General features: G+C 41.0%; 1 protein-coding gene across 3 annotated transcripts in view; it reads right to left on the minus strand.

The window, feature by feature from the left end:
• The window catches only part of epb41l2 (erythrocyte membrane protein band 4.1 like 2), a 52,073-nt gene extending 32,597 nt beyond the window's left edge, over window positions 1–19,476 (minus strand). For all 3 annotated transcript variants that reach the window (XM_083898730.1, XM_083898731.1, XM_083898729.1), the window contains exons 1-4: window positions 19,363–19,476; window positions 2,737–2,969; window positions 2,106–2,291; window positions 673–936 (exon numbers count right to left, since the gene is read on the minus strand). In XM_083898730.1, coding sequence (XP_083754856.1) covers window positions 673–936; window positions 2,106–2,291; window positions 2,737–2,955 — 669 coding nt within the window. In that variant the 5' untranslated portion in view covers window positions 2,956–2,969; window positions 19,363–19,476. The remainder of the gene's footprint in view (window positions 1–672; window positions 937–2,105; window positions 2,292–2,736; window positions 2,970–19,362) is intronic.
• Between the last annotated feature and the right edge of the window lie 323 nt (window positions 19,477–19,799).

Raw genomic sequence — 19,799 nt, forward strand, 5'->3', positions numbered from 1 at the left:
TGTGTATGTGTTGGGTCACCTGACTAAGCATGTATCCCCCTAAACCACGCCCCAAACACCATGAGTGGGGCTGTACTTTGAGTCAGAAAGTTAAATATCCACAACATAATCATATTAGCCATTACATCACAGACGCGCTGCCACTCGCGCGTGGCCTACTTAAATAGCATAAGTACATAAGTTAATGATCTGATTCATTCAGCGCGGCTAAAACCGCAGACTTTCAAAGGATTTCTTAGCGGCGCGCATGTTTTATTTAAACGTTCAGTGCATTAGTGTGTTTCAGTCCTTGCAGGATGCAGTAACACTGCAAGAATGCCTGACTGCATTTTTGTCCAATCGCCTTTTTTTTCATCTTCTCTAATTCGTACCAATCATCATAGCATCGCGGCCAAACATCCATCGCGTAAGGCAATCACGGTGCAGTGTTTTGGGTGGACCACAAAATGAAGTCACTGGATGACACGCACACGTCTGTCGTCCAAAAATCTTTCACATGGTAACAATGATTCACCGGTTTGATCTCATGTGATCAGCACAGAACAAAACTCTGAGCACTTGTTTTTCTTACATTAACAGATGTTTAGGAAATGCGGTAAGGCTGCTTTTACAATTCACAGCAGCATTGGCAGACAAAAACACTAAATTATAATGTATGCTCCAGTGTCTTACCTCCACCTCACAGGAGAAGTCTGTCCCATCCAGTAGCGTCACATGGCATACCACCAGTTTCATCTTGGTCTTCCTCACCAGACGAAGGGGAGACTGGAAAATGGAGGTCTGGCCTTCTTCTCCTCCTCCTCCTACCTCCCCTTCACCTTGCACTTCTCCTTCCTGCTCCTTCTTCTCGTCCTCTACTCCTTGACCCTCTGTTGTCTCTTTGGTGTCTTCGGGACTTTTCTCAACACTCTCGTCCTCCTTCTCTTTCTTTGCAGGCTGATGGGCGTTCAGGGGACGAGATGAAAAGCAACGTTAAACCACAGCTCGCAGCGTCGTCCACTGTGCGCTTTCACATAAAACGGTCCGATTCTTCTAAAAAAAAAGTAATCGTTTGTTCATTACCGTTTGTCTACAGTAAACAAGAGAGATCGCTTCTTCCTCTACCAGTCTCCCTGTGTGATTTCCCATCTCTTGTGAATCTGCTCTTGCAACAGGCATTTTTATTTGACCTGGTAATAGTAACGTTGATGTCACTGGGTGGGCCTGTGTGGCTTAATGTGATTAGTGGTTAGAATAGTGTGTGTGTGTGTGTGTGTGTGTGTGAGGGAGAAATGTTTCAATCTCCCACCCTCCCCAGGCTGTGCAGCACTTTCAGAAGATTCTGTTTGCACAGCTGTGAATCACCAAAGTGTCTTCAAAGAGTTTGAGAATTGAGAAAATATGTGTCAGACAGAGGACAAAATTTGCTCAGGCAAAATACTTATTACCTAATGTTTATGCAATCTTTAATGTAGGATATGCAATGTCATCCACGGTAATGAATTAAATCAGTTTTTTGGGTCATGGTTTCATGGTTTTAATACATTCAGTGAAGTTAAAAAGATACATTCGGTTATTCTGATTAAAAAAACAGTGCAATTACAAACTAAAAGCAATTTAAAAAAAGTGTGTTTTAATCGGCGTTGATTATAAAAATGATATATGCATGTTTATGTGCTCTTTTCATTTTAGCAGTTATCAATATTATGAGGTCAAAACTGTTTGAGAAAGTTTAGTTTTTGATGACTTGCTTCATATTTTTATAGTTGCACCAAATTCTTAATGGAGAGGAAAGACCACACATTTGTAAGTTAAGCATTTCTGTGTATGATTTGTTATTAAATTCTTATATTTAATCAGACAGAGGGGAAAAAAAGGAAATTGACCCAAGGTATTTCCCCAAAAACATCTGCATCATATATGAGCAATCAGCTGCACTGATTTCTAAAGATAAACCAAAGACAGAAGAAACACATGTCCAAAAAATCCATATCTGTCAAACTCTAAATTTCAAATATGTTTAATTCCCAGTACAGTCAGTTTGTGTGTGGACACAATAAGCCTGAGGGAGTCATTCTGTCTATTTCACTTTCCCTTGAGCAGTTATAAGAGTATGCAATCAGTACCTCAGTGTCCGTGCTGGCTTTGGAATGAGATTTTTCTTCTTTTTCCTTCAATTGCTCCGACTTTACAGCCTCCTTCTCTGGCACTTCATCTGCAAGACCGTTCACTTCTGGTGCAGGCCCCTCCTCTTCCTGCTTCTCTGCACTAACGGCTTCCTCTGCGGGCGCCGCCTCCTTGGTCGGAGAAGTCTTCAGAAGTCAACGGAAGACAAGATTGTGAAAACAGAGACATGACAAAGCAGACATGCAGTACTGCGCAACAGTCCAACAGGTCACCATTAGATTTGTTGTTTTAGCAATGACACCCAGAAAATATGGGATTTACAAATATTTTAGGAAAAAAAACCCCAGCTTCTCCAGGTTTAAGTGTCAAGTATTTAGTGTGATCTAGCTCCACTTGAACAAAAGCATGACCCTGGTTCTCTTAAATGGAACTCTAATTAATTTTACTGGTCAAACACTACTATTACACCAGGTTTAAGACATGTTTGAGCATCACGTCTTGAGTAATTCAAACTGAAAATTTGCAATTACATAAGAGCTAACTTATCCAAATGATCACAGAATTTGACAGACATTCCCAATGTTTTGTTTTTTTTAATTATGTGATGATAACAGGGAGAATTTACTGTACCTGACTTAGAGATTTCTGCTTTTTAAGCCATGTTGGCAGGAATTTGGATATTCCTTTCCCCTCTTTCTCCTTCTCTTTCCCCTTCTCCTCTCCCTCCGCGTTTGCTACTTCCTGGGTTTCTTCTGTTGCCTTCTCAGATTGGTCCGTTTGGTCCGGCTGATCGGCCGACTCCTCTGCTTTCTCCTTCACCTCTGTCTCAGAGCCCACTTCTGTTGTCATGGTGACAGATCAACCTGCGAGGGAGAGAAAGGAACGAGATGGGGAGGTGTTAAGATTTGTATGATGGTGAAATCTATGATTTAATGTATTATTGTTTTAATTTCTTTATTCTGGGATACATATTAATACTGAAAAATATGCGAATACACACTAACGTTCTAAAGTTTGGGGTCACCTCTACAATTTGTTTGTGTTTTCCATTAAAACTCACACTTTATTTGTCATAAGAGTTGCATAATGAATAGAAAATATAGTCAAGACATTGACAAGATTAGAAATAATGATTTTTATCCAAAATAATAATTTTGCCCTTTTCAGCTGTGCTAACATCATTGCACAAGGGTTTTCTAACCATCCTAAAGCCTTCTAACACGATTAGCAATGTACCATTAGACCACTGAAGAGATGGTTGCTGGAAATGGGCCTCTATACACCTATGTACATATTCCATTAAAAACGTTTGCAGCTGGAATAGTCGTTTACCACATTAACAATGTATAGAGTGTGTTTCTGATTCATTTAATGTTATATTCATTGAAAAAAGGTGCCTTTCCTTCAAAAATAAGGACATTTCTGAGTGACCCCAAACTTGTGAAGAGTAGTGTATCTTGGATAAGAATTTTAGTTTAATTCGCTTTGGCTGAAAAAAAGACTGCCCCGCTGAATATTGCCAACTACATTATTGTTTTATGGCATGTAGCGTAGATTTTACCTTGGCGTATGTTTTATAAATGAGCTGCACATGGTCACATTAAGCTTTGAGTGACATTAGCGTTCAGCCCTGTCCAGGTCATAACACCGCCTTCCGCGATATTGTCAGTTGGGATTGGCTATTATGGTCGGCACCTTGTCGCAAATGCAATAGAAAACCACAGTCCAATATTAGGTTGATATAAGATAGCTGATATCCTGGCCCTTTGTCTCACAGTAGTTAGCGCATGAGCTCATAGCAGTTTGAAACATTAGCTTTTGGGTTGGGCCATCTCTTTTTACGCAAGAAGACAAAAGCAAGCATTTTGGATGTCATTGCATCACACACACACACACACAATCTGGGTCAACAGCTGGTTACAAGCAGTCGCACACTTTAGCGCACATAAATCGCAAAAAAATAACTGAGTCAATGTTACGAACCCCCGCAGCTGTGGTCAACACATATACACACACATACACACACATTCTCTTCAACCTAAATATCTTTGGCAGCTCTGTCCATGCACACCCAATCAAAGCAACAGACACCTTTATTCAGTGTGACACTAATCTGGTGATAACACTAGATGACCATGACATTGGTCTTGAGGGCATGTTGAGGTCAGGATTTGCAGTGTACCTACATACACAGCCTGTTTCACTCTGGTGGGTGTATGTATGTGTGTGTACGTGTGTGTGTTTGATTGTACCCAGCTTCCGGCTGAAGGTTAGGCATGATTCATACTCTATTAAGTCACTGTCCTGAATCTCTCTAATCCCATTTTCTCCATCACACACACTATAGCTCTCTGTTCATCTCCTCCCCGCCCCATTCTATTATTCATTACATGAGGTTTTACTTCCAGCCCATTTTACTCTGACTTACTCTTTTCTGCGATGCCACCTTCAATACGAGGACACACACACACACACACACACACACATCCACAGTGCACACACACAGTGGATGTGTGTAGGGCGGGGGCCGGTGTAAAAATAGAACAGGTCTCCTTAGGCCTGATGGGCCGATGAGGTAGGGAGGGGAGGAGGAGAGATGCCCATAGAGAGGTGTGTATAGTGTTGAGTGCAAATGCGTAGGGAAATAAACACTGCTGACTTATCTGTGTATGACGACGGAAATCCAAAGATATAGCACTGTAATTAAGACTGAATCAATCAAAAATATTTTAGTTATGTGTATGAGGAAACGATATACCGACCAACTGACTGTCAGGGTTTGTATCGAGTGGAAGAAGTGCCTGGTTACCGCAGCAGAGCTGTTAGAAATATAATAAAATGCATTGTGTGTGAGCGACATGCGTGTTCCTGTTCTGCAAGAACAAAAGTCTGCTATGAGATATGCTGCTGATGAACAAGCAAATATCCTTCAGGCGTTCGGAGAGATGTTTCAGGATATGAAAAGTAAACAAAAGGAAACCGAACATAATGTATTATTTTAGCTGCTAAATGTGGAAACCTGAAAACCCCCACCACACAAAAGCAATGAGCTGGGAAGCAACAAAGGGCTAAAGAAGGCTTGAGACGACAAACATCCTTTCTGGTTTTAGTTCTACAAAACTGGCTGTGTGTCATGAGGATTTTCTTCATCTTTGGAAGAACGGACTGCTGCGAGTTGTTGTTTTAAAAAACAGACTCTTGCAAACAAACGCTTTTAAAGACAGATCCAAATCTACAAAAACAGCTGTGAGTGCCATCATCATCATTATCATCACTTCCATTTGACATCAGGGGGACGGCACCAGAGAGAAGCAACTCCAACCATCAAAGTAGAAAGGTTAGTGTGATGCATGTGTTCAATTCTCCACAAAGGATGCTATTCAACTGAAATATTTGTGTGTGTGTGTGTGTGAGAGAGAGACAGAGAGAGTTGGCATCAGATTGTTGGTTTTTGCAAGATGTTTGTCACAGCCACTTAGGGCCTGCTTCAAACCAGCCCTCAACTGTTAAACACCAGGAACCTTGTTCTACCTCTTGAAACTTTTTAACTCTCTCTCTCTCCATCTCTTCCAGTTTTTCCTCACCTACTTTCCCACCCATGGGTGCCTCTTCCACCTTTTCCACGAAATCTCTGCACTCACCCCCTTTCTCTCTGTCCTTTGCTTCCGGACACCCTTTCATTCCCCTCCAATCACCCCCTGAAACCCCTCCTTTTTCCCTCTTCTTCCCACAGTCTATATAATAAACAATGACCATGGCATCATAACAGCCTTCCCCTCATATACGTACACACAGCGATGCGCCATATACACAGTGAATGTTTTATGGCAGGAAAACCAGGAAAAACAGTCAAGTATTCCTGTAACTTGTGACAGCCGTTTCATTTTAATTCAAGTGTGGGTTAAAGATGCTATCAGCAGACAAAAACTGTCATCAGATGTTGCAATTTGTGGCTCCATCAAGACAACATCTGTTCATGTACAATTTATCTAAAGGCAAGTGCACTATTCAAGTGTTTTTGCGTTATTCAAAACCCTCCAAATATAAGATACTAATCTTATAATTATCTGTAAGCACACATATTATTTACATGGCACTTGAGGCAGTATTTTAATCTTTTGCTTGAGTTTTGCTGATCTATTCTCTTTTCAGTCAGTGCTTTGAAATGACATTAGAGAAAAGGGAATCATTATGTTAGTCTGACTGTAACGAGGACACAATCAAATCAAAAACACACCCAGATAATGTGATCGGGAGTCAAATGACTACTTGCATGTAGTCGGACCCCTGCTGCACCACAGTTTCCACCCTGGGCCAACACCAGGAAATAATAGAGGAAGCAAGTTCACAAAAGAAGACGACAACGACAAAACTGTGGTGAAATTCAGACCTGTGTACTTTTTGGACTGATAAGCCTGACCATTTTATGCTCTGTGAGCTCATAGAATGAAATATTTATTTAAATGTAAGCTAATGGATGGTAGAAAGGGGACAGTACCTATGTCCCACGATCCCCTTCAAAAGGACCTTGGGAACATAGGACCCATTTTTGCATGAAAAAGTTCATATGTTCCCCACTGTTGCCGGTCGACCTTTTTTGGGAAAAACGGGGAACATAGGACCCTTTTAAAAAAAAAAAAGGCAATCGGGGAACATAGGACCCGGGGAACATTGGTATGACCCCATAGAAAGACAAGAAATGGCACTTCACATTCTAAAAACTAGCCGAACCGAACAACAAACTGAAAGGTCACCTGGCGTAGGGGAGACAGACATACTTCAGTCAATAAGTCAATTTCTCACCAGTCCATAATTCAGACTGGGACAAGCGCCATAGTCCTCCTGGCTAACATAATCACATAATTGTGTATGGACATGTACAAGTTAAAATGATCTTGACTGGTCCTTTAAAGCTTCAAATGAGTCATCTTTACACTCTACGACAATTTAACCATCTGCTCTCCAACAGTCTACAGATTAGACTTGACCTTATGCATAAAATAAATGGATAAATTAATAAACAAACTGATGGACAAGACCAACAGCCTTACCTATTGTTGTCCGTGTTTCTTTCCCTCCTGTAACTCCTTTCCTGTATCCACTTGTCACCTCCTGATTTCTCACTTTCTTTTTTGCTCTTCTATCTCTCTCTCTCTCTGCGTATGTCTCTCAGTCACCTTTACATTCTCACCTCCAAGAAAATGTCTGTCCTACAAACTGTCATTGCCATTTTCTTTTCCCCGTCATCTCTCCTGCCTCCCTCAGTGCTCCATCTCCCCCCGAGGGACGATCGCTGACAGAAACGAGGGCAGAAAACCAGAGAGAGCAGAGAGAGGAGTATGGATGGGAGGTGGAGCTGGTGAGGAAGAATTAGAAAAGAGCAAGATGAGAGAGAAAGGGAGGTGGGAGGTTGATGAAAGAGAGAGAGATGGAAACCCCACCTACTGTGCCATATTACAAATGAACACATATTATAAGGATGGAGATGGGGAGTGCAGGGTTAAATGTTCTTGCGACATCTTAGTTTCAGTTAGTCAACAATCTGTTACTTTCATTCTTTCTGAATATCAGATCAGAAACAGACTTTTTTTCCTGTCTTATACTTTAACATTTTTTAATAAAGCATCTCTTCAAGTTTGGACTAAAACACAAGTCTTGTTTACTTCTTCACAATCCATTGGTACTGTTGATTTCACATCAAAGAAAGAAACAGTGACATTAATCTGAGATTAAGCCATCTTATTTCCACATTTAGAGTGTTGGTGTTTTTACCCCATGCACACTGCAGCTGCACGAGTCGAGCAAACGCACACCCACACGACAGCTACTCAACTTACAACTTTATTGCTGTCTGACTGGGCTTTAGGGGTTGTTGTCATAGCAACATTTGCATGACGTGGTCTGTGGCCAAGAGATAAAATTTTACGAGAGAGACAGACACGGGATTGAGAACAAAAGTCAAAGAAGAAATCCAAATAGGTCCAAGTTTCTGACATCAGTGTTTTTGTTTATTTACTTCTTGATCAAGCAGATATGACAACATTTAATACAATAAAAACAACATACAACCCCGCCCATGTCAGTCTACAGGGGGTACCGAAGGGAGGGATTTGTCTCCATGGAAAGGACTCTCATGGACTACAATAAATCCCAATGGAGACGAGAGATTGCCGCAGAAAAAAATAGAGATTAGTGGACATGGATGTGACAATAGAAATTATGACTCTGCCTAAATCCATTTCAAACCACATCAGATATTATGTGGTGGACCAACAGGAACTGCAGCAGCTACTTTACACTCTCTCCATCATGCACCACACCCAGCAAGAGAGGTCTGGTTTGGTTTACAACAGATCTGCAACTCCATAACTCAGTCACTGCGTTCGCTGCCTGCACATAGAATTTATTCAAATTCAAATTCAAATTCAAATTCATTCTGCATTATGACTACTCCAGTTATAGTTCTGTGCACTATCCTCCATTCAAGAGAAAAGAAACACCTTTGGCCACTTCCGAAGTACTAAATGGACCAATGGATTACCTGTTCACAGTTAACATACTATAAAATATGATGCGGACCATATTCCAGAAACAAAGTTGACCAGTCTAGGTGTTTAAAGGAGTAAAAGTTGTGGCTTTCACACATAATAAGCTGTATCTGGAGTATGGGTAACGTGCTGTGTATCCGCCTACAGTGTATATTTACACAAATGTGCAATCCAAGCTTTGCACTAGGAGTGGCACTTCATTGCAAGAAGTGACTAAGAGATGACAGTCTCTGACACTGTGATCGTGTGTCAGTTTTGACAGTTTGTCGATAGTCTTTCTCACTTTAAGATGAGATTCATATCACATATGTTCGATGTAATACTATGGAGAGTGGGGCCCTGATATGTTAGCTGAAATATTTTAATTGGAGCTTGTGTCATGGACCAGTGCACCACTATAGATGGTCTTGTTCAAACTTTTGGACCCCACTGTACATAAAGGACATCAGTGATTAATACAAGACGTTCCTGTTTCCAGCTAACTGTACAACAACAGCAGTACTTCAGAGGTGTAATTACAGTATATGAATGTCAATCAGGTTATGCTAAAGGTACATGGCTAATTGCCACTGGGGATATTTAATCACAGTTTTCTAATGACACCCATAATGCTTTGCATTAGGAAACGACAGAGGTCGTTTTGACCGATGGTTTACAGAGCGCAACGAGTTCTAATAAACAAACCCCCGAAAATCAGTCACCTTCATACAGCTGAGAATAAAGAATTAAAAAGCCAACCCTGCATATCGCACTGGAATAGGGCTGAACAATAAAGAAGTCGTAATACAGCCTACTGTAATTTTCTTTCTTTTTTTAAAAGCCAAAATGTGTGTCATATTGTCATTTTAGATCAACTACTGTCTTGATCTATACACATCGTATTCTACAAACTAAAGAGAACATATCATTTCCTCACAGATATCACACAGTAATCATTTTTAAATATGTTTTTGAATGGTGTAAACATTAACATTCCCTCTGATATCACAAATTACATCACAATCACAATTCCTGGCAAAATAATTGCAATGAGATACTTATTCAAAATCGTTCAACCCTACACTGGAACATCCAAAATGTCCATGCAACAAGCCAATGGCTTTACAGAATATTCCAACAGCTAACAGTGAGCCCTAGTTTGGTTTTAAGATAACTGTGCACTCACACACACGGGGGGTAGAATCCTAATCTGTGCTGTCCTCTTGTACTATTTGTCCATCTGTCACACCATGAGAGCTGCACACACACACACACACACACACACACACACTTCAAAGCACATGGAAGCACAAAAATACTCTAAATGTTTAAATACATACTCATGTACTTAGAGAATCCCTGATGAACACACCAGCTATGGATGTGTCTTTCCAATTACACACGAATACAAAAACACTAGTGGTGTGAACATTCCCAAATGTCTGTTGCTCTACACTGCACTCTGACACTGAGGATTACACAAAGGATAATCCCTGTTTGTGTGCGTGTGTCTGCCTGCATGTAGATCCATTTACCTCTTCATCCAACTCTGGATAAATCCACACTCATATTATTTTATTTTCAGAAAGCACCACTCCATGAAACACAAGCAGGGCCCTTTGGGAAATACTTCCTGTTTACTCTGGTACAAATCTGACCAGTGTACGTGAATGGTCAGACATTTTTCCGCTAAGGGCAACGATTTCTGATGAGGAGCAACACAGAGATCTTTTTTAGTTTAAAGGTCCCATACTATGCAAAATCATCCAAGTTCTATTCTTGGCTCCACAGTGTAGCACAGAGTTCTACACAAACTTCCAGCCTCAGAGGATTTATCTGTCCAGTGGATACATGTTATACTGTATATGACGTCAATATGCCTGCTAGAGCCTGCAAATTATCACTTTTCCAAATGCTAACTGCTGTTAGCTTCTAGTAGCCTCTGTTGCTGATATAATTTCCTGTCTCTTAAGTTTTGTTTTACAATTTTTTATAGAGATATGACTAAACAGAGCGTTCTGAACAGGGCTGTTTGGGCAGGGTGATTGAACTGCTGTGGTGCTTCATCCTTATGATATTTTGACCAAAGCATGTCACAGACATGTTCAATATAAAATGGGACCTTTAAAGCAGTGTTTTGAAATGAACAGTGAGCCTTTGTCTCCGATTCTGCTCCAATCTGTGCGTGACAGCAAAATCTCACTGCGCTACCTCCCAGCGTCCCCTCGTTGCCTTAGACTTGAGCTTTGCAAATGAAAGGTCATCTTGTAAGTGATGCTTAGGTGACTGACACTTTATCATTACCGCTGTTACTGTGTCATTACTGTCAGCATGTAACTGCTGGTGTCAGCTGCAAACTCTTACTCTTAAACAGCAAGAGATGCTCTTCTCAGCACTGTAAAACACTCCAAGAATGTTGTCAACTACACTACGCTGATATTCATAGATATTATCCAATATAATTAAAATTGACGTTGGATATACCACTGTCAAAGAAGAATATAGAGTAAGGTAGTCAGACACCCCCCTCCCTAACAAGCGAGAATAATGGGTCAGCTCAAAATTACTATTGTGAACTGCTAAACTCCTCTATTCAGCGATTAAAGCAGTCAGGCGCAAGTGGCCAGTTCGTGTGAACTCGCAGGCGAGTGCTGGTCGGTCACACGAGTGAACATGAGGAGAGGTGTGTGTGTGTGAGTGAAGGAGTGAAAAAGACAAAATGGAGAGTGGAGGTAGAAAGCGTGCATGACCTGCAGTGTGTGAGTGAGTGAAAGGAGAATAAAGACAGTGAAACTGCACAGCTCTCTCTCTAATAGCAGTGGGTGTGGTGTTGCTATGGCAACATATATCCCATAGAAGGCGGTAGCAACAGGTGTTTTGTGTTCATTGCAGCTGTCTTGATGCAGATCAGGTGAACATATGAAACGAAGCAAAACGTCAATGAGTGGATCATTATTTTTTCATTAGAACATTCTGCCCAAATATGGCGATCACACATTCATGGAGGATAAGCGACGCATCAACTCATCTCATCGAAGCTCTACCTCCTCACCTCCTCCCCCCTAGCACTTATTCTGAAGCAGCACATCACCATGTCACATCCACCTGACGACTAACCTTCACCTTTAAATCTAAAATTAGGCATTCCACTTACGCAGATCATGAGGTGTCCTCATTTTCACAGCATTACTCGGTTTTCTCAGTTACTGTGAGAACACGCTCTCTTTAAAAAAGACTCCAACATCATTATCTGAAGAATGTTGCACTGACCAGCTCTTCTTGAGGAGCTATTTAGGGACCCGGTATCAGTCCATCCCAGACCACAGACCTATCTAACCTCTGACCAGAAAACAGGAAGTGTAGCACAAGGCATCTTCTACGACCCCACATGTTATTTTCCAATCCCTCCATCTTTTAGTCACATGTGTCGAAGTAATTCTCTCTCTCATTACAAACGTGTCACTACAGAAACATCTGTTCCATCGCACCCTCTGAACGGCGTTGTTTCCGAGTGATCATCAGGAAAAGTGATGATCACGTTTAGGTTTTTACGTTGTCAGGACAACCAAGTAAACAGAGAAATGAAGTCTGGCCTCTTCTACTCACCGGCCTTTGTTTGACTAACCTCTGTAACTTAATAGGTTTTTCTTATAAAAGGTTTCTTTATTCAAGTCTTTGTGAAAGGCTCTCATGTTTTTTTGTCCACAATGTGGGAAGAACAAAGCTTCAGACTGAGGGAAATCAATAATACGAAGCCTTGTTGTGAGTGTATACCACATTTACAGTTAAAAAGGGTCACATTGGCTGTCCAAATTGTGAATGAATGGCCTTTTAGTACTTTATTTGTCCCAATTAAAAATGAAGGTGGCCTCAAAATGTTCAAACAAAACCGTTTTCATATAGTGAGTTTGACTAATAAAAATACTGATTTGCCAGTGTGTGAAATCTTAGTAGTTCCCAAGTCCATTCCCAGCTAGCCTTGTCATGCTACACAATATCTATAGTACACAACATTGTGATTCAGAGGTGCATCTGGCCACGCTCTTTGACTGGTGTCCTGTCCCCAGAGTCCACTTAACTTCCCTATTAACATTAAAACAGATACACAGAGGTTCTCAATCTGAACGTGCAGGCACACGCCCATCTCATTACAATATCAGAAAAACAGGAAACAACTGTGACATGGACATCAGTTTATTATGTAAACTAAAAATGACAGGGATGCGAACTCACATAAGCCAATTAAATATAAACAGAAGAGTACACATGAGTAAATACAGTGTTTTTATTTACTTGATTATAGTAATTACCCAGGAATAAATCATTTTTGAGCTCCATCTTATTATCATTTCCCGATCAGGGGGAAATACGAACAAATGATGCTGCTCCGTCTGTCTGAATCTCCCGCTAACACACAAAAAACAGAGAGAGAGTGAGTTCACTGGGTCCTTTACACATTGTCGAAAATGTTTTACAAACTTCAAAGCCTCTGAAAAGCACCTAATGAGAGAAAGCTAGCAAAGTTGTCAACCTTGTTGCCCCAGACACTCCTCTCACTTCCTTTTCCTCCCCCTCTACTCCAATTCCTCTCTTCTCTTATTCGTGATCCTTTTGGACTTTTTGGACAGACTGAAATTAATTAACAAATGGTGAAAACATAATGAACTAGAAAAGCAGTCAGAGAGCGCAGACCTCCGCCAAGGCAGCTCAGTGCCTACAAAATACACCATGCTGGCGCGCCTGGGTCAGGCAGTGTTGCTGAGAGTGTTGCAACCAGTGATAAAGTAATGGTCAGAAAGCGAGTGTTGTAACCAGTGATAGCGTCTACGGATCACACCCCAAAATTGAATCTCTTGTTCCTGGTCCCATTGCGGACATTTCCTGATTTCATCATAATCCTCCAGCGAAAACATCCTTGGCGGAGGTTAATATTTTTAATGAATTATTATGTTAGTAAATGGGTGGGTGAACCCATCAATTAGGGGTGGGGGAAAAAAATAGATTCACATAAGAATCGCAATTCTAATCATCCACAATTCTGAATCGATTCATAAACTTCAAATAAACTTCGATTCATAAACTTCAAAACTTTCCAAAAAAAAAAAAAAAAATAATAATAATAAATATATTTGTGTCTATTTTGAAAAACCACACAAAACACCAGTTTGTTTTATTTATGTAGAGTTTATTTATGTAACTTCTGGGAGGAAAAAAGCAGCTAGCCTAAGCTTTTATTTATACTTATGCTTACGTTATTTTTTTGCACAGTAAGTAAGTTTTTATTTGTTTTGAATGAATAACTTAAGTCTTAATTTTGCCTTAAACATAAATAATAACATGTATGAAATTTTATTTAAATGAACACTAATCTAAAAAAAAATAAGTATAATTTCATTATTTTGTTGAGGATATTTAACTGAATGTGATGATTAAAAGGACTTTTGCAAGATAAAATAGTTTCCTTGTTGCCCTTTTCGAGCTTTTTCCAACAGTTCTTGGTTAAACAGCTTTAAACCACCATATCATCAGCTCCTTTGTTGATGCAAACCAAGATGCACCCTTTAAAAGATGCGGGCTGTGCCCTCTTCTCTGCAGCCTCTCTGTGAGAATGTGACCCTGTGCTGATTAATCTGTTTTTAACTATGTTTGGCCTCCTGCCAAAGCCACAGGCCCAGTCTCTCTCTCTCCCTCTGGTTTTATTCCATCGCTTCATTCAGAGCCGGACACTTGCTGGGGACCTGGGGTGAAAGCAGTTAGTGCCCTCTTTGAAGTAAAATGTTGCCATTCTCCTCTAATAAATCCTCTCATTGAACAATAAGTCTCCATTCTTGGTGCAACCATTAAAATGCACAGTCAAACTCCATTATATGTGCCTCTGTTACACTTACTGGCTCAACACAAACAAAGAGAACACTCAGTACATTTCCACGTATAGTACGCCGTTTAATTGGACTACTGTGCTTATCCAGTGACAACATGAAGTGTGTCCACCTGCTTCAGCGATTTTGACCATCATCGTATCAGCTCATCACTAATGTAAACATACGGACTGTAATCTTAACGTTAACTATTTAGGCACCAACCATCACACAAATCCTCAACATCTCCTTCCCCCACTCTGCCCTCTGAGAAATGAGCTCAGCGATGCATTTCAGTTTCCATTCATCCATGCCTCTGATCTTCTGTGTGTGTGAATCTGAATGATGTGGTGCCCGTTGGCCTTAAGCAGCCCTGAAAGCTGCAAGTTCATACACGCGGCAGTCGCAGCGGATTACGATACACCAGAATATGTCCACTTTGATAATTGTTTTGACTGTCCCCAATGTTACAATAGAAGACGTGAAAGCCATGTATTGTGCTTTAAGGTTATAGGCGCAAACACATCCACAGACTGAAACGAGACAAAGAAAACTCAATAAATTTGACTTGTGACTTTGAGCTTCAGACCGAGGATTGATTTCTGTTTTGTACTTTCTACTTTTTTTGAAAAACACGATCACCACGAGTCATTTAACCTGCTGTGGAACAGTAGGGCTATCTGTGTGTGTCTGAGCTGATGTGACATGTTTGGGTCCTGTTGAACGCACAAGGTCGGGATGAGAACACACACACACACACACACACACACACACACACACACACACACACACACACACACACACACACACACACACACACACACACACACACACACACACACACACACACACACACACACACACACACACACACACACACACACACACACACACACACACACACACACACACACACACACACACACACACACACACACACACACACACACACACACACACACACACACACACACACACACACACACACACACACACACACACACACACACACACACACACACACACACACACACACACACACACACACACACACACACACACACACACACACACACACACACACACACACACACACACACACACACACACACACACACACACACACACACACACACACACACACACACACACACACACACACACACACACACACACACACACACACACACACACACACACACACACACACACACACAGGGATGTTCCCATAGTCTTTCCGAATGATTAAGCAATATTTGTGTCGCCCTCACTTAGCCTCTCCTTCACTTTTACTCACTTCCTCTCCATTAATTTTAGTTTACACCCCTTCTTAACTACACAACACTCCAGAAACTGTTATTTTAACGTTTCTCTAGTTTTAATTAACAGTGCTCTAACACAGAGATCAAAGACTCGGACAAAGACAAGATTCTAAAGCATACATTGGTAGATCCCTTATTAATGGATATGATGACAGCAATATTAAGGGGGTAAAATCATGCTCACATTCTAGCAAAGCCGAGAGTTAGCTCCAGCTACATTTAATGAGCAGATTCTCCCACCAGAACAACCAATTAAGTCCTCTCATTAGTGGGTTTGACAGAGCTGCCACTGTTCCACACACCCCCAGGAGTCTGAGAATGAACATGATCAGCTACACACACACACACACACACACACACACACAGGGGAGTCCCGACAGGAAAAGCACACTACAGTAACATTCTATACATGATTAGTCCTGACTTTCACTACAAGATTTCTAAAACATGAATCCCTAATCATCAAATGCATATTATGTAGTTCAAAGTTCAAGTTAAAAAGGTACAGTGTGTACAATTTAGCAACATCTATTGGTTAAGTTGCATCCTGCAGCTTAAAGCTCACAAGAGTGGTCTTGTTGCACGTTATATGTGAGTTATGGAGGTCTAGTTATATACATTAACTTGTTTTTATGGTCAAAAACCTTGTTGCCGTAAATGAGCCGATAGAAATCTCTCCTCACTGAAGCTCTCGTCAGCTGCGGTGTTTAAGACTGAAATCTCACACCCAGGAGACAGTCTGTGTTGTGATTGGCCAGCCAACGAGAGCTTTGACAACTGCCTTGTGATTGGCCAGGTACCTGGAAGTGACGTAATTGGCACACCAGCTCTCAGAAGCGCAGCACATTTTACAAACTTGACCTAATTTCTTACAACATATGTAATGTCAACAAACGCATGCAGGAAAAGTTGAAGTGCGGTGTACGTTGGCCAGGTTTGATACACACCCTATGCCAATAATCCTTGCAAACAAAAAAATGATAAGGCAAGGGAAATCAATGCTAATATAACATTACAACATCATTGCCCATGACACCGTGTCTGCCCTCGTTACCTTCTCATAATGGAGAAAAGACAGGAAGGCCTGCAGAGGCACCACATCTGAGCTACACTGATTAATGTGACTGAGCACACTGGGCCACACAGACACATAATTATAGGAAGAAATAAGAGCGCCGTCAATAATACATGCTGACATAATTGCATGGTGAGGCACTGTAATATTATTCTGCTTGTGTCAGTGACAGTCGAGCAGCAGGTTTTAAGAGGCACCTTTAATAAAGTACTTCAGGGAGCCAGGTTTGATTTATCAAAGAGAGACAAATATGCAAGTAACAAACTGGCTGACTGTGTCAACATTGATTCAATGCATTAATCAATATGTTTTTGTTCAATTCCGACTGACTGTGCACATGTCAGCACACTCTCAGCTCGGTCCAGAGTGGCTGGTTAGTTTGCTGACCTGTCTGCCTATCTGTCTGTGAAACACACAATGCCTTGCCTGCTGTCAGGAGTATGACCTTCTACGAGTTCATCTGGGAAACGCACACATGTCAAGGACTGTATGTGCATACGGTCATGTCAGCAGACAAGTGGCATTGAAAGGTTCATGAGAAAGTATGATATTTGAACAGGAATAGGAACGTAGCCTGGGGAGAACGATCAAAAATGAAGCAGAAAAATGACCGCAGCAATGTACCATATACGGTCAGATCAACAGCAAGTCAAATGGTCATGTGCACTGCTTTTAAAGTGAAAACTATCATCTGATGCTAACTGAAATATTAAGACGTTGCTTTGTGTAGTCTGATCAGCGGCTTTTGTGCATGGTGGTCAAACTCAGAGCACATTTACCAAATCATCTCTGACAGTCAGCGGTTGATAAGAGTGATGACCTCATTGTTTAAGAGCAAACTCTGTTCTCCCTTTATTTGAGTGAGTGTCATGTTATCTCAGCCCATGTTTCACTTTATCACCACAACAACAGAGTAAATCATTTCAATTCGAGATGTGTACATCATGAATTCTTTCTCGACAATTGAATTTAGAAACAATTACTAGAAAGGTTTTTTTTTTGGGTGGTGGGCATGACTTTTATTTATAGTTTAAAAATTGAGATTTAATGAAAATTATATTATGTCTTTGAAGTAGGTTGAAATGACACAAATGTGTAATTTTCTGAATGCTCTGAACTCATTTGTCAACAGTGTCTTTGTTTAAAAGGTCTAAAATGACTGTATCTGACTGATATCGGTATTGGTACATACTCTCGTTCGTGATACCTGTATCTGTACATACTCTAGTGAGTGATATCGGTATCGGTACATACTCTAGTGAGTGATATCGGTATCGGTACATACTCTAGTGAGTGATATCGGTATCAGTACATACTCTACTTTGTGTTATCAGTGCATACTCTAGTGAGTGATATCGGTATCAGTACATACTCTACTTTGTGTTATCAGTACATACTTCAGTGTGTGATATCTGTATGGGTAGATACTCTAGTGTGTGTGATATCGGTATCAGTACATACTCTAGTTCGTGATATCTGTATCGGTACATACTCTACTTTGTGATATCGGTATCTGTACATACTCTCGTTCGTGATACCTGTATCTGTACATACTCTAGTGTGATATCAGTATCTGTACATACTCTATTTCATGATATCTGTATCGGCCATTAAAAAGTGGTATGTGCCATCCCTAGCATATATGATATATTAATAATAGAAAGAAAGAATGTGGAAGGACATACTCTACAGGTAAATAAGGTTCTGGTTGTATTTGTAAAACATTTCCAACATGGAACCACATTAAAGAAAAACTGTCTTTGATGTAAAGGCAGTAAACACAGCGTGTTCTCGTCCTACATCTCATACAGCGGGAGGTGAAGGTAATGAACACAAACGCACCTCAACAGCAGATAAAACACATTAAATCCAACATTGTTGTGCTTGTTCTCAGCACCGTGATGCGTTCAAACACCCACCAAAACCACTGCTGGTTTACTTTGGCAATGAATTGTCCCGCAGAGACAACGAAAAGAAAAACGCAGACGGATGTTTGAACAGTGTGACGACTGCGTTAGCATGGCTGGAACAAAACCACCGTTAACGTGACTAACGTGACAGTACAATTCACCTACAACAGGAAACACAACCACAGCAGCGTAAAACTGCCGTCTATTCATTTATAAAAACACCGCATAGAAAAACACGCGTGTTTGAACACAAGCTAACCCTTTCCACGTAAAACACACCCGCGTGGGATACAGTGGGACATGAGAGGAGTTGAGGTGATGATGATAATATGGGAGAAGATAGGCGCCATGAAGGAAAGGTAAGGGGGAGTAACGGGGGTTTCACCAGGAAAGCGCTACGTTACATTATCCGTTTCACGTGTTGTTATGGTTTTTCGGTGCAGGTTTACCACCCGCCGCTAACAAAACACACTTCATTTGACGCTTAATATCGAAAGCATTGAAGCAGCGGCAGTCGCTGATGTATAAATCACGTGATTTTAAAATGGGGGGAATTTTAATTACCTGTTGCAATTCCCAGCGATGCGTATAAGAGGAACTTTTCCAAAACTGCGTCCACTTGCGCTGTTTCCCCTCCAAAAATAATAATGTTCGCCTCACTGTCTCAGCCTCCAAAATCCACAGCTTCTGTCCTCACGCACAGGCAATCTGGCCAGGAGGTTCAAAGCAGACGTGTCCATCATCCTTAAGACCCGCCCATACAGTGAAAAAACATCTTTTTGGCGCCTCTTATTGGCTCATACGGATTACTGTATTAGATGCTGATATCTGATTGGTCGACGGGGCTGTCCATTCGCGTTGGAGGGATCTTTGACGCGGATGTCGAAGTGGCGGTGTGGCGGAGCAGCTCCCTCTAGAGGCTAGATTGTGTTACTGCAATATGTTGATGCTTGTTCATTTTCTGATTTTATGCTGATTTTTTTTGGACGGGGATTGGATGA

This window comes from Microchirus variegatus (assembly GCF_963457635.1).
Source record: "Microchirus variegatus genome assembly, chromosome: 12".
Classification (NCBI taxonomy): Eukaryota; Metazoa; Chordata; class Actinopteri; order Pleuronectiformes; family Soleidae; genus Microchirus; species Microchirus variegatus.